General features: G+C 42.6%; 1 protein-coding gene across 1 annotated transcript in view; it reads left to right on the forward strand.

Annotated features, from left to right (window-relative positions):
* LOC114666480 (uncharacterized) overlaps positions 1 to 25,934 on the forward strand; it is a 113,292-nt gene that overhangs the window by 77,239 nt on the left and 10,119 nt on the right. The window contains exons 10-11 of the mRNA XM_028821376.2: positions 5,000 to 5,065; positions 18,905 to 19,459. Of these exons, the coding sequence (XP_028677209.2) occupies positions 5,000 to 5,065; positions 18,905 to 19,459 (621 nt within the window). The remainder of the gene's footprint in view (positions 1 to 4,999; positions 5,066 to 18,904; positions 19,460 to 25,934) is intronic.

Raw genomic sequence — 25,934 nt, forward strand, 5'->3', positions numbered from 1 at the left:
GTTACAGGACAGTAACAATAGATGCACTACAGAAAGCAATTGGTGCTATGTAAGTGTTATTAATTCAAAGGTGTTTTGTAAAGTCTTGTTGGAAACCAGTAAGCAGTAAGCCCCTATTCTAAACCTTTTAGGGATGAGAGGGGCCTTATGAACAATACAGTATATAGGAGATTACAATCTCTGATGGCTACTACAGTGTGTGTTACATTAGCAAAAATGAAACAGCCTTAAAACCAGGGGACCATAAACAACATAACATAACATAACATGAAATTTCAATGCTGATTTATCCAACGTGCATTCAATCAGAGATGATACCTGAAAACCTTACTATCTGAAATTATGCCAAAGCATATCAGAATCAGAACAGCATTAAAATCATTAAGTTAATTAATAAAATAAAAGCAGAATTCTTTAGACATCTGCTCTCCATCTTCCAGGACAAATTTAATAGGAGGAAATTAGATTTTTGCGGGTGGATCGATGCATGATTAAAATAAAGTCTACATTATTTTAGAGCAAGCATAAGCACAGGCAAATGGATTACAGCAAAAATAAATTCACCTTGCGCAACACAAATACAATGTAACAATCCATAAGCGTGTTGTAATAATCAAACACATTTAAGGTGGCACTCTTATTTTTTTCATTTCATTTACTTTTTGAACATTTGTTATAGGTTCATTTGTAATTTTAATCCTGTTGTTGCACAACCAGCACCAAATCCTTTCCTGTGTTGCACTTTGAGTTGCCTTCTATGGTCATATTTTTGACATTATTGGGCAAAACTTGGAAGCCAGTATTGTGATTATGAAGAGATTATTGTGGTGAGAAACTATCTCTGGGTTCACACTATTAACTTTAACTTTTGAGACTCTCTTAATCCAATTTAGGGCTGTGAAAAGCCAAAGTAGCATAAGGTCCAAAGTAGGAAACAGCCCTTGACACTTCACCGCTAAGGGATTAAACTAAATGATTTTTTTAAGAAAATGCATTGGAATTCTTTAATTGCAAATGTTATATTAAAAATATAATTTTAAAATACAGCACTGGAGAAAGACATTATACAAGTGAAGTTCTTTCACAATACCTCAACAAAATAAGAAATTTGCAAGCAATACTGACTAAGGGAGCAGGCATTTTATGAAAACTGGAGTAATTTCTTATTATTATATTACAATACTTTTAGTTGTAAGGAGCTAAATTATAAGTTGTTCTTTATTTTTATTTGTTGTTTACAACAACATTTATTTATATAGCACATTTTCATACAAATAAAGCAGCTCAAAGTGCTTTACATGACAAAGAAAGATAAAAAAAGACAAAATAAATAAAAATTAAAATAAGGGAACACTAATTAACATAGAAAAAAAAGCAAGGTCCGATGGCCGGGGAGGACAGAAAAAAGAAAAAAAAAAACTTCAGACGGCTGGAGAAAAAAATAAAATCTGCAGGGGTTCCAGGCCACGAGACTGCCCAGCCCCCTCTAGGCATTCTACCTAACATAAATGACCTCAATCAGTCCTCATGGTATTCAGGGTTCTCATGGAAGAACTTGATGATGATGGTCATGTGGACTTCTGGCCTTTAATCCATCAATGTAGGGACATCACAGTGCTTTGATCAGGTGGTGGTGATGCAGGTCGCCACCCCAGAAATCCAGAAAAAGAACAGAAGAGAAAGTAGGGGTTAGTACAGATTTTGGAGCAACCATGAATAATCATGATAATTAATTGAATATACAGAGCATCAGGATTAAACTAAGATGAAGCTATAAGAAAGCCCTGTTAAAGTAATATGTTTTCAGCAGTGTTTTAAAGTGCTCCACTGTATTAGCCTGGCGAATTCCTATTGGCAAGCTATTCCAGATTTTAGGTGCATAACAGCAGAAGGCCACCTCACCACTTCTTTTAAGTTTAGCTCTTGGAATTCTAAGCAGAAACTCATTTGAAGATCTAAGGTTATGATTTAGAGTGTAAGGTGTAAGACATTCCAAAATATAAGATGGAGCAAGATTATTTAAGGTTTTGTAAACTGTAAGCAGGATTTTAAAGTCAATTCTAAATGACAAAGGTAACCAATGTAGTGACATCAAAACTGGAGAGATGTGCTCGGATTTTCTTTTCCTAGTTAAGATTCTAGCAGCTGCATTCTGCACTAGTTGCAATCGATTTATGTCTTTTTTGGGTAGTCCTGAGAGGAGAGCGTTGCAGTAATCTAGTCAACTGAAAACAAAAGCGTGGATTAATTTCTCAGCATCTTGCAATGTTATAAGGGGTCTAACTTTTGCTATATTTCTTAACTGAAAAAATGCTGTCCTAGTAATCTGATTAATATGTGATTTAAAATTCAGGTCAATAGTTACTCCTAAATTCCTTACCTCCATTTTGACTTTTAATCCTAATGCATCAAGTTTTTTTCTAATAACCTCATTATATCCATTATTGCCAATCACTAAACTTTCTGTTTTCTCTTTATTTAGTTTGAGAAAATTACTACGCATCCATTCAGAAACACAAGTAAGACATTGTATCAGTGAATCAAGAGAGTTGGGGTCATCAGGCGCTATTGATAAGTACAGTTGTGTGTCATCAGCATAGCCGTGGTAGCTCATGTTATGCCCCGAGATAATCTGACCTAATGGAAGCATGTAAATTGAAAAGAGCAGCAGACCCAGGATAGAGCCTTGTGGATCACCATATAGAATATCATGTGTCTTTGAAGTATAATTACCACAACTTACAAAAAATTTTCTACCTGCCAGGTAGGATTCAAAGCAATTTAAGACACTGCCAGAGAGGCCCACCCATTGACTAAGGTGATTTCTAAGAATATTGTGATCAATGGTATCGAATGCGGCACTCAGATCTAAGAGGATGAGAACAGATAAACGGCCTCTGTCTGCTTTTACCCACAAGTCATTTACTACTTTAACAAATGCAGTTTGTGTACTGTGATTTGTTCTGAAACCGACTGAAACTTATCAAGAATAGCATGTTTATTGAGGTGTTCATTAAGCTGTATAATAACTGCCTTCTCTAGAATTTTACTTAAGAAAGGCAGGTTAGAAATAGGTCTAAAATTTTCAAAAGCAGAGGAGTCAAGATTATTTTTCTTGAGCAGGGGTTTAACTACAGCAGTCTTAAGACAGTCTGGGAAGACACCCGTATTTAATGACAAGTTTACTATGTCAAGAATACTATCAAATAGCACGGCCGATACTTCTTTGAAAAAACTTGTTGGTGTTTAGTGTAAATGTTTAGTGGATAGTGCTAGCGCCTTACAGTTTAAAGAGATTGCATTTGAATCCCAGCCGAAGGTCCATCTATGGAGAGTTTGCCAGTTTCCATGATGTGGTAGATTAATGGGTCTGGTGTGATTATATGTGTCATTTGATGGACTAGCATCCCATCTATGGTTTGTCCTGCATTGCACCCAGCATTAACAACTCTGTACAAGCCTAAAATCTGATTGAGAATGTTCAGTTCATGAATAAAGGAATGAATAATTGATGGTGAATAAAGCTTGAGGTAACATCATAAACCAGGAAGTACATGAAAAGAATGCAACTACCTACCTCTTTCCACTGCTGGCCATTGCTAATTGAGCACAATGTGTAAGGTAACTATCATAAATATTGTGATTTGCTGACTCATAAAAACTCAAAGTGGTGGTAGCCATGAAATGAAAATTAGACCAGTACTCCACACTGGTCTAAACAAAAAGTGTAGACCTATCCAGCACAGGCCCAACATAATATCTAGAAAGCAAGAGAGGGGCCGTGAAACCTCTGGCCCACAATAATCAAAATAAAGGAGGGTCCATCTCTAGGTTTAACACACAAAGGACAAGGAATATAACTAATAGCACTAACAACATCCCAAACATCAAAGAAAATTACAAAATGATTAAAAATTAAATATTTTTCTGATTTTCAAATACCAAGAAGCGAAATTAACAAAAACATACATTACCAAACATTCCAAAATAACTGACAAAGATAAAGGAAACAACTTTCTGGGAGGGAACATTGGCTAAACCACAGAAAACAGACACAATAACATATCCGAAAAAACTGAAGTATAACATACAGAGGTTTAAAAGCCAGCGCTATATAAATGTAATTTTATTATTATTATTATTATTAGTATAATTCAATACTTCACCTGTACTATATAGTGACATTTCTAAACCATAATTTACCATCAAAGTGTTACAGCTGGTGACTTTTTCGCCTACTCCAGCAAACCTGTGACTTTGCTTGTTACAACAAATCATGCTATCTCCAGAGGGGTACCATGTTTGCTGTTAAAGGGATCTTTTGATTTCCTGTTTCTGTTGTAAATCAGTCCACTAAATACAGAGGTTACAGCCTATCACAGATTCTGGAAATGATCTGACCTGGATTCTTCCAGTCCTTCCTTTCATTTCTTTGACCAAGGTAATGTAACCATAAGAAATGGGTGCTATTGTACCTGAAGGTACCCCCACTAGATGGTCTATAGTGCTTTAAGTTAAGGATCCTTCTTGGGTTTGGTCATCAACAGCCAGTTTCCTTTTCCCATTTCTGAAAAATTGGGAAAATGCTTTGAGATATTTGGTGCTCTTTCACCTCTCAGTCAGATGTCTCTATATTTCTGTTCTTGACATCATGAGGAGACAGAGCGAACAATGAAAGCATATTAATAATGGCATTGAGTTATAGTTGTAAATATGAACAAATGCTCTCAGCTCAGCAATTAAGTAGGGCCATTATACTAGTAAAAAAGTGAATTAAACTGTATGTCCATGAACTTGACCTTGTTTGACAAGTTACTTTATTGAACTGTAAATAATAACAGCAGCTCTGCTTAGGGTTTGCAGAGTATTCTTGCTTTTTATTATTGCTCACATTAAATTAAGTTATTCTGCAGTATAAAAGGCACTACATCTCATTTACAGTAATTCCCTTTGTAATTTCTTAAAATATCTGAATGTATTTTTTATTTTACCCCTGCAGAGAAAGTTAACCTGCGTCCAGCCAAAAGTATGGATTCCCTCAGTTCTCAGCCTTATGCTTCAGACGGTAAATACATTTTTTCTTCACAGTGAGTTAGTTGCAGGAAACTGAAATATGAGAGTATTTAATGCAAAGCTGCTGCAAGAGAGAACCCTAAAATGTGTAGAGAGGTGTGTTAAATCTGGGACTGGGTGTATAAAGGTATACAGATTTATTTTTTATTACTACTAACTCCAGCTCCTCCACTTTGGTTGTGTTCGCAGGTTAATCTACTCTCTATATATAAAATCCTAAGCCTAAAAGTGCAACGATTTTGTGCTATGATTTTATGTGATGTTTTTATGAAAAGTTTTTTGTCATGCTTTAAATTTGGCTTATTTTAAAACCTATATAAATGTTTGGTATCATTCTTTTCAGAATTTGTCAAACTTTAATGTGATGTTGTTAGATTTTCAGCTTCTTATTCCATTTTTAAATTATAAACTAAAAAATATCAAGAACTCACGTCCCGCGAGATGAGACTTTGTGCCAAAAGATTTAACCACGCCCGGGGCTGGAAATAATAAAAGACAAAGAGTAGGACAGCTGCTGTACAGGCTTTTAAATGTTCGAAGGGCCATGCGAGATGCAGATCATATAGCACGGCAGCAACAGCAATCCAGCAGCTGATCGAGCAAAGAGGAGGTAAAAAAAAAACTGTTTTTGTGTCCCATTTTATCACCGTTTAAGAGGGAGTTTCAGAGGAGCGACCACGTTTCCTGGGGGTGCGTTCAGCTCCCCTCTTCACAACGCGAGTGGCAGAGATGTGAAGTGGATGGCACGTAGCGCAGGCCGGGGGGGTTGGCGAACGAAGTGAGCAGGGGGTGAACCCCCTAGTTATTGTGTAATGTTTGCATGGTGCCCCCATGTCTGAATGACTTGCCTTCCAGTGTTTTAATTTAGTGGTCCCTCCATGTTCAAGCTGATGTTCACTTTGCAGTTGTCTGAAAAAAAGTTGCACAGCTGGTTTTGATTTTATTCTTTTTAAGAGTCAATATTTACAGACGTGGACAGATTTGTTGGTACCCTTCCATGAAAAAAGAATAACCCACAATTGTCTCTGAAATAACTTGAAACTGACAAAAGTAATTGGCACCCATCATTGTTTAATCTGTATTTAACAAAAATCAAACTTTGCTATAGAGTTTTGATTCAAAAGAATATTTCAAATAATAACACAAGTGAAAATGGCCTGGACAAAAGTGATGGGACTCATTTAGAGGCAATCACTGCAAACAAGCGATTCCTGTAGCTCTACATGAGACTTCTGCACATGTCAACACTAAATTTGGCCTACTCTTCCTGAGCAAACTGCTCCAGCTGGGTCAGGTTTGAAAGGCGGACATCTCCAGACTGCATGTTTCAATTCTTTCCATAGATATTCGATAGGATTCAAATCGGGGTTTGATGAAGCTACTTCAAAATAGTCCGATATTTTTTTCTTAGTCATTCTTGGGTGCTTTTAAGCTGTATGTGTTGAGTCATTATCCTGTTAGTGGATCCATTACCTGCACAGACAGAGCTTTCTGACACTGGGCAGTATGTTTTGCTTCAGAATATCTTGATAGTCTTGAGATTTCATTGTTCCTTGCACAGACTCAAGATGCAGCAAAGCAGCCCCAAAACATAACCGGGCATCTTCTATGTTACACAGTAAGTATGGTGTTGTTTTCTTTGAAAGCTTCATTTTTTTCATCTGTTCATATAGAGCTGATGTGATTGTGGGGATTGTGGAAGAGAGGTGAAAAAGAGTACCAGCAGGGTAGAATGGGTGGAGAAGAGTGTCAAGAGTAATTTGTGACAGGGTATCAGCAAGAGTGAAAGGGAAGGTTTACAGGACGATAGTGAGACCAGCTATGTTACATGGGTTGGAAACAGTGGTACTGACCAAAAAACAGGAGACAGAGCTGAAGGTGGCAGAGTTAAAGATAGTAAGATTTGCAGTGTTAGGAGGATGAATAGGATTAGGAACGAGTACATTAGAGGGTCAGCTCAGGTTGGACAGTTTGGAGACAAAATCAGAGAGGTGAGATGGTTTTGGTTTGGACATGTGTAGAAGATAGATGCTGGATATATTTTGAAAAGGATGCAAAGGATAGAGCTGCCAGGCAACAGGAAAAGAGGAAGGCCTAAGAGAAGGCTTATGGATGTGGTGAGAGAGGACATGAAGGTGATGGGTGTAGCAGAGCAAGATGCAGAGGACAAGAAGATATGGAATAAGATAATCTTCTGTGGCAACCCCTAACAGAAGTGGCTGAAAGAAAAAAAAGATATAGAGCTGATGTGACTTGCCAAAAGCTCCAGTTTTGTCTCATTTGTCAAAAGGACATTCACCCAGAAGCATTGTGGCTTATCAGTCTGCATTTTATCAAATTCCAGTCTGGCTTTTTTGTTTTTATTTCAACAGTGGAGTCCTCCTGGGTCTTCTTCCATTGAGCCCACTGTCGGCCAAAAAGTGACAGATGGTGCAATCAGACACTGATGGACCTTGACCTTGGAGTTCAGCTTGTATCTGTTTAAAAGTTGTCCTTGGCTTTTTGTCTACCATTTTCATATTCTGGGATCGATTTTCCTTTTGCGGCCATATCCAGGGAGGCTGGCTACAATCTCATTGACCTTAAACTCCATCCATCCATCCTCTTCCGCTTATCCGAGGTCGGGTCGCGGGGGCAGCAGCTTGAGCAGAGATGCCCAGACTTCCCTCTCCCCGGCCACTTCTTCTAGCTCTTCCGGGAGAATCCCGAGGCGTTCCCAGGCCAGCCGGGAGACATAGTCCCTCCAGCGTGTCCTGGGTCTTCCCCGGGGCCTCCTCCCGGTTGGACGTGCCTGGAACACCTCACCAGGGAGGCGTCCAGGAGGCATCCTCAACAGATGCCCGAGCCACCTCATCTGACTCCTCTCGATGCGGAGGAGCAGCGGTTCTACTCTGAGCCCCTCCCGGATTACTGAGCTTCTCACCCTATCTTTAAGGGAGAGCCCAGACACCCTGCGGAGAAAACTCATTTCAGCCGCTTGTATTCACGATCTCGTTCTTTCGGTCACTACCCATAGCTCTTGACCATAGATGAGGGTAGGAACATAGATCGACTGGTAAATTGAGAGCTTTGCCTTACGGCTCAGCTCCTTTATTACCACGACAGACCGATGCAGAGCCCGCATCACTGCGGACGCCGCACCGATCCGCCTGTCGATCTCACGCTCCATTCTTCCCTCACTCGTGAACAAGACCCCGAGATACTTGAACTCCTCCACTTGGGGCAGGAACTCGCTCCCAACCCTGAGAGGGCACTCCACCCTTTTCCGGCTGAGGACCATGGTCTCAGATTTGGAGGTGCTGATTCCCATCCCAGCCGCTTCACACTCAGCTGCGAACCGATCCAGAGAGAGCTGAAGATCACGGCCTGATGAAGCAAACAGGACAACATCATCTGCAAAAAGCAGTGACCTAATCCTGAGTCCACCAAGCTGGACCCCCTCAACACCCTGGCTGCGCCTAGAAATTCTGTCCATAAAAGTTATGAACAGAATCGGTGACAAAGGGCAGCCCTGGCGGAGTCCAACTCTCACTGGAAACGGGTTCGACTTACTGCCGGCAATGCAGACCAAGCTCTGACACCGATCGTTCAGGGACCGAACAGCTCTTATCAGGGGGTCTGGTACCCCATACTGTCGGAGTACCCCCCACAGGATTCCCCGAGGGACACAGTCGAACGCCTTTTCCAAGTCCACAAAACACATGTAGACTGGTTGGGCAAACTTCCATGCACCCTCCAGGACCCTGCTAAGGGTGTAGAGCTGGTCCACTGTTCCACGACCAGGACGAAAACCACATTGTTCGTCCTGAATCCGAGGTTCGACTCTCCGATGGACCCTCCTCTCCAGAACCCCCGAATAGACTTTTCCAGGGAGGCTGAGGTGTGTGATTCCTCTGTAGTTGGAACACACCCTCCGGTCCCACTTCTTAAAGAGTGGGACCACCACCCCGGTCTGCCAATCCAGAGGCACTGTCCCTGATGTCCATGCGATGTTGCAGAGACGTGTCAACCAAGACAGCCCTACAACATCCAGAGCCTTGAAGAACTCCGGGCGTATCTCATCCACCCCCGGGGCCCTGCCACCAAGGAGTTTTTTGACCACCTCGGTGACCTCAGTCCCAGAGATGGGGGAGCCCACCTCCGAGTCCCCAGGCTCTGCTTCCTCATTGGAGGGCATGTTAGTGGGATTGAGGAGGTCTTCGAATACTCCCCCCACCGACTCACAACGTCCCGAGTCGAGGTCAGCAGCGCACCATCCCCACCATACACAGTGTTCACACTGCACTGCTTCCCCCTCCTGAGACGCCGGATGGTGGACCAGAATCTCCTCGAAGCTGTCCGAAAGTCGTTTTCCATGGCCTCCCCAAACTCCTCCCATGCCCGAGTTTTTTCCTCAGCAACCACCGAAGCCGCATTCCGCTTGGCCTGCCGGTACCTATCAGCTGCCTCCAGAGTCCCACAGGACAAAAGGGACCGGTAGGACTCCTTCTTCAGCTTGACGGCATCCCTCACCGCCGGTGTCCACCAACAGGTTCGGGGATTGCCGCCACGACAGGCACCGACTACCTTACGGCCACAGCTCCGGTCAGCCGCCTCAACAATAGAGGCACGGAACATGGCCCATTCGGACTCAATGTCCCCCACCTCCCTCGGGACATGGTCGAAGTTCTGCCGGAGGTGGGAGTTGAAGCTACTTCTGACAGGGGGCTCTGCCAGACGTTCCCAGCAGACCCTCACAACACGTTTGGGCCTACCAGGCCTGACCGGCATCCTCCCCCACCATCGGAGCCAACACACCACCAGGTGGTGATCAGTTGACAGCTCCGCCCCTCTCTTCACCCGAGTGTCCAAGACATGTGGCCGCAGGTCCGACGACACGACCACAAAGTCGATCATTGAACTGAGGCCTAGGGTGTCCTGGTGCCAAGTGCACATATGAACACCCCTATGCTTGAACATGGTGTTTGTTATGGACAATCCGTGACGAGCACAGAAGTCCAATAACAAAACACCACTCGGGTTCAGTTCGGGGGGGCCATTCCTCCCAATCACACCCTTCCAGGTCTCACTGTCATTGCCCACGTGAGCATTGAAGTCTCCCAGCAGTACGAGGGAGTCCCCAGAAGGTATGCCCTCTAGCACCCCCTCCAGGGACTCCAAAAAGGGTGGGTACTCCGAACTGCTGTTTGGTGCATACACACAAACAACAGTTAGGACCCGTCCCCCCACCCGAAGGTGGAGGGAGGCTGCCCTCTCGTCCCCAATGTACAGGCTCCAAGTCGGGGGGCAATAAGTATGCCCACACTAGCTTGGCGCCTCTCACCGCGGGCAACTCCAGAGTGGTACAGAGTCCAGCCCCTCTCAAGGAGATTGGTTCCAGAGTCCAAGCTGTGCTTCGAGGTGAGCCCGACTATATCTAGCTGGAACTTCTCAACCTCGCGCACAAGCTCAGGCTCCTTCCCCTTCAGAGAGGTGACATTCCACGTCCCAAGAGCCAGCTTCCGTAGCCGAGGATCGGACCGCCAAGGTCCCCGCCTTCGGCCACCACCCAACTCACACTGCACCCGACCTCCTTGGCCCCTCCCATAGGTGGTGAGCCCATGGGAAGGGGGACCCACATTGCCTCTTCGGGCTGTGCCCGGCCGAGCCCCATGGGTGCAAGCCCGGCCACCAGGCACTCGCCATCGAGCCCCACCTCCAGGCCTGGCTCCAGAGGGGGGCCCCGGTGACCCGCGTCCGGGCGAGGGAAAACGCCGTCCAAATTTTTTATTCGTCATAGGAGGTTATATTGAACCGCACTTTGTCTCATCCCTCACCTAGGACCAGTTTGCCTTGGGTTGCCCTACCAGGGGCATAAAGCCCCGGACAACAGAGCTCCTAGGATCATTGGGACACGCAAACCCCTCCACCACGATAAGGTGGCGGTTCGAGGAGTGGTGACCTTAAACTTCTGAATAATATTTGTAAGTCTTGTCATAAGAACATCAAGCTGCTTGAAGATGGTCTTCTAGCATTTGCCTTTAACATGCTTGTCTATAATTTACTTTCTGGTCTCCTCAGACAACTCCCTCCTTTGCTTTCTCTGGTCCATGTTCAGTGTGGGAAACATGAGGATGCCAAATAGCAAAGTGACTAGTTTTTAAAATAGGCCAAATGACTGATTGCATGACTGGAGACGGTAATTTAAAAATCACTCTTATTTATGATCCTTTCTAGGTGTAACAACAAATGTGTCCAGGCCATTTTTTAAAGCATTTTATTGATCTTGTTAAAATCAAATAACATTCCATACAAGCAAGTCAAATTTAACAAAACTAGGTTCGAACCAAATCAAACCCCGCCCATGAGAAAGACAGCTAGGCAAACAGAGTAAAACTTTAAACTAGTAAAATTAAGTAAATAGATAAATTAATAAATGAGTAAAAATAAATAGAATAAAAAAGAGGGGAGAGAATCCGCTTCCTCAATTTACATGCTTATTCTAACATGTTATTGATTAGATCCTGCCAGCTTTTGAAAAAGCTTTGTTACAGATCCTCTAAGTGAGAGTTTGATTTTTTCCAATTTCAGATAATATATAATATGTTACCCACTGACTTAAAAATAGGTGAATTAGGATTCTTCTAGATGAGCAACATAAGTCTCTGTGTCAATAGTGTAGTGTGTTGTTTGTCATTCTCCACTTAAAGCCCATCTGGAAGTACACCAAACACAGCTGTTAATGAATTAGGAGGGATTGTGACACTAAGGCTGTCTGAAAGGCATTTAAAGAAATTGGTCCAAAGTGATGTTAATTTGGTGCATGCCCAAAACATATGGCCCAATGAGGCTGGAACTTGATTGTAATGTTCGCAGGTAGGATCTTGCACTGGAAACATTTTGGACAATTTTAAACAGGACAGATGTGCTTGATATATAATTTTGAGTTGAATAATTATAATAATAATAATACATTTTATTTATATAGTGCCTTTCCCATGCTCAAGGCACTTCACAGAGTTTAAGAGAGAACAGCAGGGTATACAGTATACAGTATTGTACTAAACCAAATAAATAAATAAAAAAGAGTAAGATAGTAAATTCAGAGAAAAGACTAACAAACAACATAATTGATGGTCTAGCACACACACACAGGTTACATGAGCAAATTATATGCTTTGCACATATGGAGCTTGAGTGAATTTTGTGCATTGCTGCTTTCCACTCCTTTTCTTAGATGTTGAGTGAGAGATCCTTTTTCGACTGTACTCTGGGATCTTTGAAAGGGAGGGACTTTAAAATGTGTTTATATGTTATGGAGATGCTGTCTAAGTCCTCAAGATTGATCAATATTTTTTTCCGAAATAGAGGTAGGTGGGAGGTGAGGCAAATTACGCAGGTTTTGTTTAACAAAGTTTCTAATTTGAAGGTAGTAAAAGAAATGTGTTGCTGGAAAGTTAAATTTGGAGTGTAATTGTGCGTAGGATGCAAAGACGTTGTCTATGTACAGATCTCTTAAGTGATTTAATCCTGAATGCTTTCCAAACATTAAAAACTGCTTACGTTTGAGAGAGTTGAAAAAGGTGGTTCTCATGCAGAGGTGCCACACATAAAAGCTTCTTAAAATACTTCCTAAATTGGTTCCATATTCTGAGTGAGTGAAGCACGATTGGGTTGTTAGTATATTGGCAATGACTTGTACTTATTGGGGTACAAAGCAAGGAATATAAGGAAGTACTGCAGGATTTTATTTCATTTGCATACCAAACTACAGCAGTTCAATCAATGCACAAATTTCTGAGCCAAACCCAAATTTCTCCAATGTAGTGAAAAGGTTAGTTCAATTCAACCATATCAAATGCTTTTTCTGCATCCAATGATAATAATATCTCCGGGGGTTAGACTTAATGGGTGAATATATTACATTAAACAGGCATCAAAGATTAGAAGCTAAGTGTCTGCCTTTAATAAATCCCGTTTGGTCTTGTGATATTACTGAAGGATAAGATATTACTTTCTCAATTGTTCTAGCTAGGACTTTGGAGAATATCTTAACATCATTAGTGAGATTGGTCTGTATGATGCACATTGTAATAAGTTCTTATTTTGCTTAGGAAAGACAGGAATTAATAATTGGCAAAAAATTTGAGGTAGAATTTGATTGTCTCTAGCTTCTGTAAATGTTGCTAGTAAAAGGGGAGCTTTTTGGCAGGGTAGCCATCCGGACCTGCTGCTTTCCCACTCTGAAGTGAGTTTATAGCATCCAATTCCTCTGCACTTAGAGTATCTAGATGTGGTATCTGTAATGCATCCAGAAATGCATTAGGTTGTGTGTTGTCTTCTTTAAACTCAGTAGAATATAAGGTCTTAAAGTAGTCTCTAAATGTGTGCATTATATTTTTATGGTCAATGACTTAGTTTTCTCTCCATGTTCATAGTAATGATGTCTTAATTTAAAAATAAGTTGTTCTGTTTCTTTAGTTGTCAAGAGGTTGAGCTCTGATTGCAGAGCTTGTCTTTTCCTATGAAGTTCACATTTGGTCACCTGGCATGTTCTTGATCTATTCTGGTAATTTCACTGATTAGCTCTGATACCTTCTTGGTTTCCAATTTATTTTTGTGGGAAAGATATGAGATAATCTGCCCTCTTAAGAAAGCCTTCAGAGTTTTCCAGAGTATTCCTGCAGAAACCTCTGAGGATGTATTTGTCTCTAAAAAAAATCAATTTGTTTGGATATAAATTCTGTACAGTTCTCGTCTGCTAATAAAAGTAGGTTAAGATGCCAGCTGTGAGATGAGTATGTGAGGAATAAAGATTTTATCTTTAAGAGGTGTGGTCGGAGATAACAATAGCATCATACTTACAAAATTTAAACATAGACAAGAGATTGTTATCTATAAAGAAATAATTGATTCTTGAGTAGCAGTAATGCACTGGTGAGTAGAAGGAATATGCTCTTGAGTTTGGGTTTAGAAATCTCCAGGGGCCTCATGTATAAACGGAGCATACACACAAAAATGTTGTGTAAGAACGTTTTCATGTTCAAATCGCTATGTATAAAACCTAAACTTGGCGTAAAGCCAAGCACATTTCCACAGTAGCTCATACCCTGTTGTACGCAAGTTCTCTGCTCGGTTTTGCAGACTGGCGGCACCCAGCGTCAAAGAAGTGCTACTGTTCCTGTGTGGTTACCCTTTCTTTTTTAGATCCACATCCCTGACGTGGCTTTATAAATACACTGAAATTAATTAATTACAATTACAATTAATTACAATTAATTATTGTTTATTAGTTTAATGCATTTGATTGTAATTAACCTGTAACAATATAATGGTCCACAGAATGGTCAAACTATTCCAAATACCATAATTGCTTTAGCGTTGTTATTCTCACTGCACCTTCTTCTTCTTCTTTCAGCTGCTCCCGTTAGGTGTTGCCACATTGGATCATCTTTTTCCATATTACTCTCACTGCACCACTCGGAGTATTTATATCACTGTATCTGAGTGTGAATCACAGCTGTACAGCAGCTGATCGGAAAGAGAATTATCGGTATACGGCATCAAGCACATGCTGCCTCAGCCATGCTGTCTACTGAACTGCTCTCATATGACAAACGCTTCAGAGCCTTTCCTGTACTGACCTCGCAGTTCAGAAACAGATTCATCCCAAGAACTCTAAACGCACTCAATCAGTCCATCAAGTGCTCCTTGTAGAACTGTTTGTACTTATAAGTACAATTACTTCACTGTAAAGTTGCGATACAGTTATAATATTGCACAACCTGAGCCACTTTACAAAGCGTGTATTTACATATGATGACGATATCATTTTTAAGATGAAATGCAGCAAAATATGTTTATTATATTATACAGATAAAACTTTAACTTTAACTACATGGTGCCGCAGCGCTAGTGAGCCGCTGGCGCTCCGCTCATGGATTGTTCCTGCCTCACGCTGTATTCTTGCTAGGACTGGCGCGACACTGGAAGGATAGATGGATAGAATAATTAAACACGTACTATGAAGATATTTCGATGTTCCTTAAAAGTTTTGAAGAATCGATGTTCTAAGCTTACAGATGGCTTAACGTCTATTATAGAGCTGATTGTGTGGCGATTGGGTATTTGGAGAAAGAAAAGTAAGAGCAGGAATTGGAGGTTAGTGCATTTGAAAGAGACAGTACTACTACAATAAAGTATTTCATCAAAGGTCGCACATGGCGCAGCAAGCATCTTGCGTGAGACACGAACAATCACTGCGACACCATGTTCCCATGTTTAATAACATGCTTTAACTCCTATCATCATGAAAATTATATCACGTATACATCTCAGTATTTTAATTATTCAGAGAGCTGTAATATAATGAATGTAATGGAGTCTGTGTCCTGTCAGAGGAAGAGAAAGCCCGGAAGCACGTAGTCATTCACACACATACAGCACATAGAAGATCAAATACAAAACAAAGCATTTAACGTGCTACTTTAGTTACGATGGGATTGAAAAACTAGTAAATCAAACAATTTTAAGATGAAGTTTATGATGTTCTGCTTTAATGACAAAATAAACTACGTGATTAAAGTGGAAATTTACAGATTAAAGTTGACATTTCATGCTTTTTCCCCACTGTGTGCCTTTTTTTTCTCTGTACCCTAATAAGCTTTCATATGACACTCAGACGGTGGGCTACGACTCGCCTTTTCACGGTGACTTTGATATGTGAAAACTTCTTTTTTATTTCGGGCACTGTGCAACTTTGTGAACGTGAGCGTTCGAGTTTCTCTGACACACTATGTCACTCGATCAACTTCCTTTTGTTGTTTATACCACTGTTTAAACCAACAAATAGTACGGTTTTCTTTGCCTCAACTTGGTATTCACTGAAATTCTTCTATTTTCCCTCTTGCTTTTGCCATTGCCTTTTCACAGAAGGCTGAGCTTAAGGGCTATTTATATTGATTTGCATATTCAAAGAGGTGTAATTCTGGGAGGAGTTGGGGCAGGACAGAAGGCGCGTGCACGTGCGTTACTTTTCACGCTGACCGGGATTTATGGAGCGGAAGAACGTGGAAGTTGGCGTTCACACAGATTTATGCATCTGGATTTTTTTGTGCGTCAGCACATTTCCGCTTTTGTGCTTACGTCGTGTTATAGTGCGAATTCTACACACAGCGTTATGCATGAGGCCCCAGGCATCTAATAAGTTGTGATCAGTTACAAATTGTGTAATTGTCTTTGCAGTGTTAGATGTCATTGCCCCTGTGGCAGGAAACCTATCTAGGTCTGGATTTAAAACACAATTAAAGTCCCCAACCATTATAATTTTATGTGAGTGTTCATATTGGGAATGGATGCAAATACATTTTGGATGAAGTCCCTATCATCCACATTGGGTGTGTAGATATTTATCAAAATCACTTTACAGTTAAATTACCCATGACAATCCCATATCACGCTTCAAGATCAAATACTACATCTGATACTACAAATGAGATTGTATAAGAATTCTCACAACTCTAGTTTTCTTTGTAAAGTTGGAATAGAATATTTGGCCAGTCCAGTCTCTGTGCAGCCAAAACTGATCCTTGCTTAATAACTGGGTCTCCTGTAAAAATACCATTTTAACATTTAGACCTGTTAGGTGAGAGAATACTTTCTTTCTCTGTAATTCATGATTCAGACCTTTAACATTCCAGCTCACAAAGTTATGTGTTCGGTCATGGAGACATTGCTTCTGAACTTTTGTTGTCATTTTGTAGTCTTAACTTAAGATAAGACAGCTTTGACCTTAATTTCCAATTTTCCCAGGAGTTATTGCCATGAAGCCTATTGTTACGTTGGCACTTATAATTATAAGGTTTAAAAGGATAGATTAGAGATAGCTTGCTATCTTTCTCTACCCCCCTAGTCCCCCCAGCCCCTCCATTTTGCCTCCCCATATGAGGCTAGACCACACTTCACAAAGTTCCAGTCCACTGACATACCTAGAGACAGAGCACATCCAAAACAAAACACGTCCCCAAGCAGCGGCACATGAGGATTAAAATAGAGATGTCTATTGAAAATACAGTCCAAATACTATAAGCATAAAATATAATCTTCAACAGTCTTGAGAGACTAAACCCAAGGAATGATGTTAAGCAGTAGCCCTGGATAAGCACAGTAAGCCCTAATACAATAAACCAAGGGTATGATGTTAAGCAGTCTCCAGGAAAGGATGCAACTCACAATCAAATTTCAAAAAAGTGTCGGGATCAATTTTCTTAGCTCTTTTTCTGCTTCCTCCGTAGAACTAAAAATGTAGAGCTTGCCTTGAATGTCCACTTTCAGTTCGGCAGGATACAAGAGGCTGTATGTGGTCTCAGCTTTCCATAAGTATTGTTTAATGTTTTAAAATGTGGAATGTTGAAGGTGAGAAATCAGAGAAAATACGAAAGTCGTTATTTTCAAATATAACCTCTTGTTTCGGTTTGAGAAGTAACATTATATGTAATTTAAAATTGTAATTTTTCAAAACGCATGATAAGAGTCCTGCTGCTATCTCCATGTCTGATTTGTTGTCCTCTCCAATTATTTTAGAGAATAGTTCAACTACGAATTTCACTGAGTTTGAACTTTCACGATTCTCAGGGAGACCTTTGATTCTAATATTATTCCTTCTGCATCCATCTTCCAGTGCAGCAAGTCTGTCTCCATGTACTTTGCATTCAGAATTTGCAGCCGTTGCTTTTCTGTCAACGGTAGATGCCAGTTGTTCAGCTATTTCAATTCGACTCATGAATGTTTGCTTAATGTCTTCCAACTGAGCGCCAAGTGCTCTCAGTTACTTCTCAAATTTAGACACATTTTCCTGTATTTGTCCCTCAATTTTTCTAGCATATCTTTAAAGGTTGCCTGAAAGTGATTATTTTAATGTTTTTCCTAGTCTTTAATATCCTGAAGCAGCTTCTCCTTTGTCTTGTGTATGTCCTTTATTTCTTTCCTTATATCATTTATTTCTTTCTTCATATCTTTCTTTAAATCATTATTGAGCTCCTTTATGTCTTGAGTGGTGGCCACTGTGGCGATTGTTACCTTTAGTTTGGACAGATCATTTTGGTCTTCGTGCTCCATGGGTGAAGTGGCAAGCCCAGTCAAAGTCAATCTTTGCGAGGAGTAGTTGACAACATGGTCAGGCCATATTCAGTTTCAAAGAATCTTCTGGAATCGATGAGCTGTCCTGACCCGACTCGCTTGCACATTCACTCCCACTTTCACTCTCAGGTGGAGACGATACAGTAATGTCAAGTCCCAAGAAATCTGGGCTTTCATTTATCTGTTCCAGGTCAGTCTCTGAAAGCTGTACCTTGAGCTTGGATTTGATGCCTGTCTAGACTTGGATGAAGCTTTAGCTGTCTTTTCCATTTCTTTCTGAGCCCTTTTCCCGCTGCTTATGTTTATATATGCTTGCATATGCTGTAATTGAACCCCCTGAAGTTGAGTAAAGACAGGATTCCTCAGGTTGATAAAAAATAAGAGAAAATATATCTCCTCTGCTAACAGAGTTCTGCTTCAGACGTCCATCTCCCATAACGGACGAGACCAAAAAAATGTCTTGACCATTTTATAATATCTTTGTAGAATGAGCATTACTTTATCTCTTTTCACACTACTTTGCTTTACTCAATGACACATCAGTGGCATGCAGGCATTCATGGGACAATTGCTTTTCATTTAATCACATTTTCAATGAGCTGTAAGGGTAACAACAAATTTGTCCACGCTTCTGTTTCATAAATCCAAGCAGCAGCTTGTATTAAATAGTAATAAAGTCATGATTTTGGTCTTCACTAATCTCCTTTTATTCTAGGTGCACCACGCAGTCCTAGTCAAATACCAATTCGTCATGACAGTTTTGGACGCACAGAACCAACAGCCAACACCAGCAGCCAGCTTTCTGCTCCTGGGGTGACACCTTCATTTGTGGTAGATCCCAGTACAACTTTGGGAATGGGCTACGCTGTGACTTATCGCAGAGGAGGTGGAGCAAGTGTCAGTGTGGTCAGTGCAGGATCTGGTGTAATGGATACAGGACTCAACACCAGCATGGGCAACTTGTCCAGTTTAATGGGTGGACTCTCAAGTACAGATTCAGTGGCATCAAAGTCCCCTAAAAACCGTGGAAATCGTGCAGAAAAGTGTGTTGGCATGCATATAACTGGACCCTTTTCAGTGACTGTACCCTTGCATATCACCTCAGGGCTTGCTCTTGGGGTTCTGCATGGAGCAAACAATGACTTGGATGCTGACAAGCCAAAATCTAACGAAACTCACAAGACATCTGTTGAGGTATGCACAGATGTTAAGCTAAATGGTAGTAAGGATGATCTTCAAGAAAGAACAAAGGATGAAGAATCAGAAGAAGGTGAGACCCCACAAAGGAACATACACCTGTAAAATATTATGTTTACTCAATGTGCTTGATTTGTCCAAGACCTACATACTGAAAAACCAGGTTCAGTCAGTCATGTGCAAATTTGGTATAATTACCAACATCACAAATTAGCATTAAATTATGCTATATACAGAATGTAAAAAACAGTCTTGCTATCAGTAATACATTGTCACAAGAATGAGTCGGAGACATCATAAAGGGTTGGGGCAGCCAACCGTATATTATGCTCGGCTGCAAAATTGCTCTCTTTATGTACACGATGTGTATAGTTCAGAGTCCAGAACAGAACTGCCTGTACTGAGGCAAGATGGCAGTTTTAAAGGCCTGGAAAGGAAATGATGTCAGCGTTGCAGGAACTGGGAGTGGCGTCCTCGTGTCCGGAAGTGACGTCATCCTTGGGGCCGGCAAGAGGCGGGATTTCCCGGGACAGGTCTGCAAGGGACTGAGAGAGATAGTCAATACACTCCGCCGCCCCCTGGCCTGGCGTAGAATTACAAGTATTTAGACCCTTCAGCTGTTTCCCATGCGCACGTGTGTGACAAGGCCCCCCCTTAGCCCAGACCCACTGGGTCGGGCGGAGCTGTCCGAGAGGTCGTGGACTCGAGAGAGAGCATCCGCATTGGCATGGAGAGAACACTTCTGGTGAACAAGCGAGAACTTATAAGGTTGGAGGTCAAGACTCCTTGTAAAGGGCCATCCACTGGAGGGGTGCATGGTCCGTCACCAGAGTAAATTCACGGCCCAAGAGGTAGTACCTCGAACTGCGTAATCGCCCATTTTATCGCAAGAGCCTCCCGTTCCACTGCTGCATACCTGGTCTCCCGATCCAACAATTTCCGGCTCAGGTACATGAAGGGATGTTCAACACCATTGACACTTTGGCTCAGCACGGCCCCCAGGCCTGTGTCCGAAGCGTCCATCTGGAGTATAAAAGGAAGTGAAAAGTTGGGTGCTTTCAATATGGGTGCTGATGTAAGGGCCTGTTTTAGGTCACAAAATGCAGAGGCAGTCTTGTCAGTCCATACCACGTGGTTTGGGGCCCTAATCTTTGTAAGGTCTGTCAAGGGTGCTGCTCTCTCGGAGAACCCTGCTAACCCGAGAAAAGTCTGCACTTGTCGCTTGGTATTCGGACGGTGCCAATTTAATATGGCATTAACCTTGGAGCACTGTGGTTTCACTGCACCATGACCCACCAGGTAGCCCAAATACTTAGCTTCTTTTAATCCAAAGAAACACTTCTTTGGGTTAATTCGAAGCCCGGCTTCACCCAGTGTCCGCAATACCATTTCCACCTGCCGCACATGATCCCTCCATGTGCTGGAATAGATGACAACGTCATCCAAATAGGCAGCACTAAACGCGTTATGGGGCCGGAGCACTCTGTCCACCAGACGCTGAAAAGTTGCCGGAGCCCCTTGTAACCCGAATGGGAGGACCGTGTACAGCCAGTGCCCACTAGGGGTGCTAAACGCGGTCTTAGCCTTCGCAGAATCCGTTAAAGGGACCTGCCAGTACTCCTTTCTCATGTCAAGTGTGGTCAAAAACTTTGCTTGTCCAAGTCTCTCGAGGAGGTCGTCCACGCAAGGCATTGGATAGGCGTCAAATTGGGAGACTTGATTCAGTCGACGGAAGTCGTTGCAAAACCTCCAACTCCCGTCGGGCTTACTGACCAAGACAATTGGACTGGACCAGGGACTATAACTTTCCTCAATCTCACCTAGCTCCAGCATGCGCTTGATCTCAAGCTCCACTTCTGCCTTCTTTGCTTCGGGAAGACGATATGGCCGTTCTCGTATGACAACTCCGGGTTCTGTCACGATGTCATGCGCAATCAGAGAGGTCCTTCCGGGTTGCTCACTGACTACCTCCGGAACGGACAAGATCGCTGTCTCAAGTTCCTGTCTCTGTTTAGCATTCAAGTCGGGACCGAAGTTAAGGCTGTCACTCTGAGCAAAGAAAGAGCGGGGCTGAGCTGAGGAGGGATCAGGGTCCTTCTCCTTCCACGGCTTCAGCAAGTTAACATGATACACCCGCTCGCTCGGCCGACGATTGGGTTGTTTCACCAAATAATCGACGAGCCCTTTCCTCTCCTTAACTTCATACGGGCCTTGCCAATGGGCAAGCAACTTTGAATGCAAGGTTACGGACCAATACCATGACTCGATACCCCAGTTGGAACTCCCGGTGGACTGTGCCACGATCATAGTAGTGGGCCTGTGCTGCTTGCGCCTCTTCCATGTGACTTTTTAAAATAGGTCGGATTTTTCCGAATCGATCGCGTAACTGTGCGATATACTCTAATATATTGACAGAGGGAAGAGCCTCTCCTTCCCATCCTTCTTTTAAAACATCCAATAATCCTCGGGGTTGTCGTCCATACAATAGTTCAAAAGGGGAGAACCCCGTAGAGGCTTGTGGGACTTCCCGATAAGCAAAGAGTACGAGGGGGAGGAGCTGCTCCCAGTTCCTCCCGTCCCCGCTGACCACCTTGCGCAGCATTTGTTTGAGAGTTTGATTGAACCTCTCGACAAGACCATCGGTTTGAGGATGATACACCGCGGTCCTAAAGTGCTTTATTTTGAGTAACTTGGCCATTTCCTTGAACGTCGCCGAGGTAAAGGGCTTCCCTTGATCCGTAAGGATTTCTTTAGGGATCCCGACACATTCAAATACACCCACTAGTTCCCGTGCGATAGCTTTAGTAGTGGCAGAGTGCAACGGAACTGCCTCTGGATATCAGGTAGCATAATCTACAAGGACTAATATATATTTATGTCCTCGGGCCGAGGGCTCTAGAGGTCCTACTATGTCGACCCAAATACGCTCAAAGGGAACATCAATCAGGGGAAAGGGAACGAGAGGAGCGCGGTCCTTCCTAGGAATTTGCCGTAATTGACATTCTGGACAAGAAATGCAAAAATGGCGAACCTCCTCATTTATTCCTGGCCAATAAAATCTGAGCTTAATCCACTCTAAAGTCTTTTCGGTGCCTAGATGGCCTCCCAGGAGGTGGGCGTGTGCTAACTCACAAACCTGCCGCCGGTAGGTTCGTGGGATTAGCAACAACTTCCACACTCCGCCTTCATAATCAGCTACTCAATATAACAGATCATTGTCAAGTACAAAGTGAGGGCCGCGAGGCATGGGCAGATGAGTGCGTTGGCCATTGACAAGCACGACTGCATTTTTAGCAAACTTCAGGGAGTCGTCATTCCATTGTTCTCTCCTGAAAGACGCCGGTGTTTCATTGAATTGAAATTGTAACTCGGAGAGAGGGTCCGGTCTGACCTCAAGGGGCGGGGAGTCCTCCCGGCTTGTTGAGGCCCGGGTTGATGACATGTTTATGTGCGACGGCCCAGGAACCTCCCCGTCCTCCTTGGAGTCTTCCGTATCTCTTTCCTCTGGCAGGTTACATGGTGTGGAAACAGCCTGAGACGGGTTTGTTCCTTCTATGACTAGGCCTAGTTACGAGGAGTGGTTATCAGTACACCGCATTTACTGTCAGAACAGTCTCGCCCTAGGATCACAGGAAAAGGTGGGTGTGGGTGGACTGCCACGGAGAACTTTTTCACCACTCCCTCATAGCTGATGACACACAGGGTGGTTTTATATGAACATGTTTCACCGTGTATACACCGGATACTGGTCTTTTTTCTCGTCCCCTGTCTCAGTAGTACATAACGGCAATCAACAATAGAGATGTTGCTGCCATAATCCAGAAGTGCTGTAACTCTAAGGCCATTGATTATTACCACTCCCATATGACCAGTAGCCAGGGGGTTTGTGAGTGCACATAACTGTCCTCCCTCCTTCCACCCGCATCCCTCCGCGCTCCTGCGTGAGCGGCCCACCCCGCGCCCCAGGGACGTCAGGACAGGCTTCAGGTTATATGGAAGGAACTTATACAGTGGGACGTAATCCCTACGGAGTCCACTAGAGGACCATTCTGCTCTCACAGATTTTGAGGCTGGCTTAGGTCTTAAATGAGCTATTAGCTCGTCCATGGAATTAAAGTCTCCCCAGACCGGCTGGGCAAAGTTATTGGGAAGACCTTTAAGCAAGATAAAGCAGGCTACCTGCTGCACAATTTGTCTAGTGTTTAGCTCAAAGGGTCTCAGCCATTGAGCCACTAGTTCCCAGAGAGCATAAGCTTGCTCCCGGGTTGATCTCTCAGGATCATATTCCCAAGTCTGTAGGGGTTTTACCTGCTGGTCTGGGGATAGCCCATATGTCTCTAGGACCTTGGTCCCAATGGGCGGATCAGTCCTCTCCTCTTGGAGAACATAGTAAGCCCTTTTTGTTTTCCCCCCAGGAACCAGCCCACGTCGGTGGGTCTCCTCCACATTCTCCCTGTGTAGGACTAGGGGCTCGTTGTCCCTTGGTGGGAGCGAAGACTGCACCGTGCCACTCTGGATCGCTGAGCACGCCACCCACCCAGAAACACGGCCCTGGTACTCTCCTACCTCAGTACTTTCATGGTTCCTTCCTGGTTTCTTCTGGGAAAGCTGCATCCTGCCAACTACGCCACTGTCACAAGAATGAGTCGGAGACATCATAAAGGGTTGGGGCAGCCACCCGTATATTATGCTCGGCTGCAAAATTGCTCTTTTTATGTACACGATGTGTATAGTTCAGAGTCCAGAACAGAATTGCCTGTACTGAGGCAAGATGGCAGTTTTAAAGGCCTGGAAAGGAAATGACGTCAGTGTTGCAGGAACTGGGAGTGGCGTCCTCATGTCCGGAAGTGACATCATCCTTGGGGCCGGCAAGAGGCGGGATTTCCCAGGACAGGTCTGCAAGGGACTGAGAGAGATAGTCAGTACACTCCGCCGCCCCCTGGCCTGGCGTAGAATTACAAGTATTTAGGCCCTTCAGCTGTTTCCCATGTGCACGTGTGTGACAACATTTAAATATAATGTTGTGGTGTATTTCAATTGTGCACATAGATGATTTATTCATTTAAGGTTTAACATGCTTATATAGTGAGATAGGGTTATAATAAATGAGACTTATTATGAGACTTTGATGTATTTTATTGCAATACAGTAGGGATTTTAAATATGGTTTTTATAATTTGCCATGGATTTTAAGAAAAACAAAACTAGCATATCAAATTAAAATTAAATGTCAAGAAACTCTTCAAAGGTATTTAAAACAAACAGAAAATGTATGCAGCCCTCCCCCCTCCCCCAAAGGTCAATTTCAGTGATTTCATCAGAGTAAGTGATTACCACTTTTTGCACCTTTTTTCTTAAAAGAAATATTCCAGCTCCTTCAAGCTTGAAGTGGGCAGCTGATTTATACAATTTTCAACTCTTGCTGCAAATTCTGGATTGGACATAACATAACACACCACACATAACAAGACATAATATAACATGACATGGTATGACACAGTGCAACACACCATGGCATGACATAAGATAACATGACACAACATAAGATAATATAATATGATGTGACATAACATAACATACCACAAATAACATTACATAAGATAACAAAACACAACACAGCATAATGTGACATAATATAACACAACATGACATAATAAAACATGATATAACATAGCACACTACACAACATGATATAACAGAGGATAATGAAATGCAGCACAGCATGATGTGATATAACATAACAAAACAATGCAGCATAATGTAACGTGACATAACATACACAATATAGCATAACATGCAGACTATTTTACATCTTGCTTAATCCAATCCAGAGCCTATCCCGGCCTCATCAGGCACAAAGCAAGAAAGATATAATCCATCCATCCATCCATTTTCCAACCCGCTGAATCCGAACACAGGGTCACGGGGGTCCGCTGGAGCCAATCCCAGCCAACACAGGGCACAAGGCATGAACCAATCCCGGGCAAGGTGCCAACCCACCGCAGGACACACACAAACACACCCACACAAACACACACCAAGCATATGAAAGATATAATGTCCTGATTAATAATTAACTTAGAGGGATCTATAAAATTTTAATTTCATTTTGACATTCTAGAGTAGTGTTTCTTAAACTATTTTTCTCGTGACCCATTCTTGCCCTTCTTAGTGTCTTCAAGACCCAGTCCATGACGGCCCTTAAATCTCCCCTTGGAGGATCACTTCCAATAATCATACCTTTCCCCCCCTGGAGAATCAGTGCCAACAATCATAGCAGAGCAATGTTGATTACTTTATCTGTCGGTGACAAGTCATAGTGAGACATTTTGCAAACCATACGCGGCCCTTTGAACACAATGGTGAGTCACAACCCTGCATGACCCATTTTGATTCCTGAGCCATAGTTTAAGAAACTATGTTCTAGAGTTGACCAGTGGTAAAATTTCTGCGTAAATTCAGTATGATTCTTTTACATAATGAAATAAAATTAGAAAAAGTCCAGGAGGTTATATATTGGTTATACCTGCTAAATTTGTATTTCATAT

This window comes from Erpetoichthys calabaricus, chromosome 16 (assembly GCF_900747795.2).
Source record: "Erpetoichthys calabaricus chromosome 16, fErpCal1.3, whole genome shotgun sequence".
In the NCBI taxonomy this organism is placed as follows: Eukaryota; Metazoa; Chordata; class Cladistia; order Polypteriformes; family Polypteridae; genus Erpetoichthys; species Erpetoichthys calabaricus.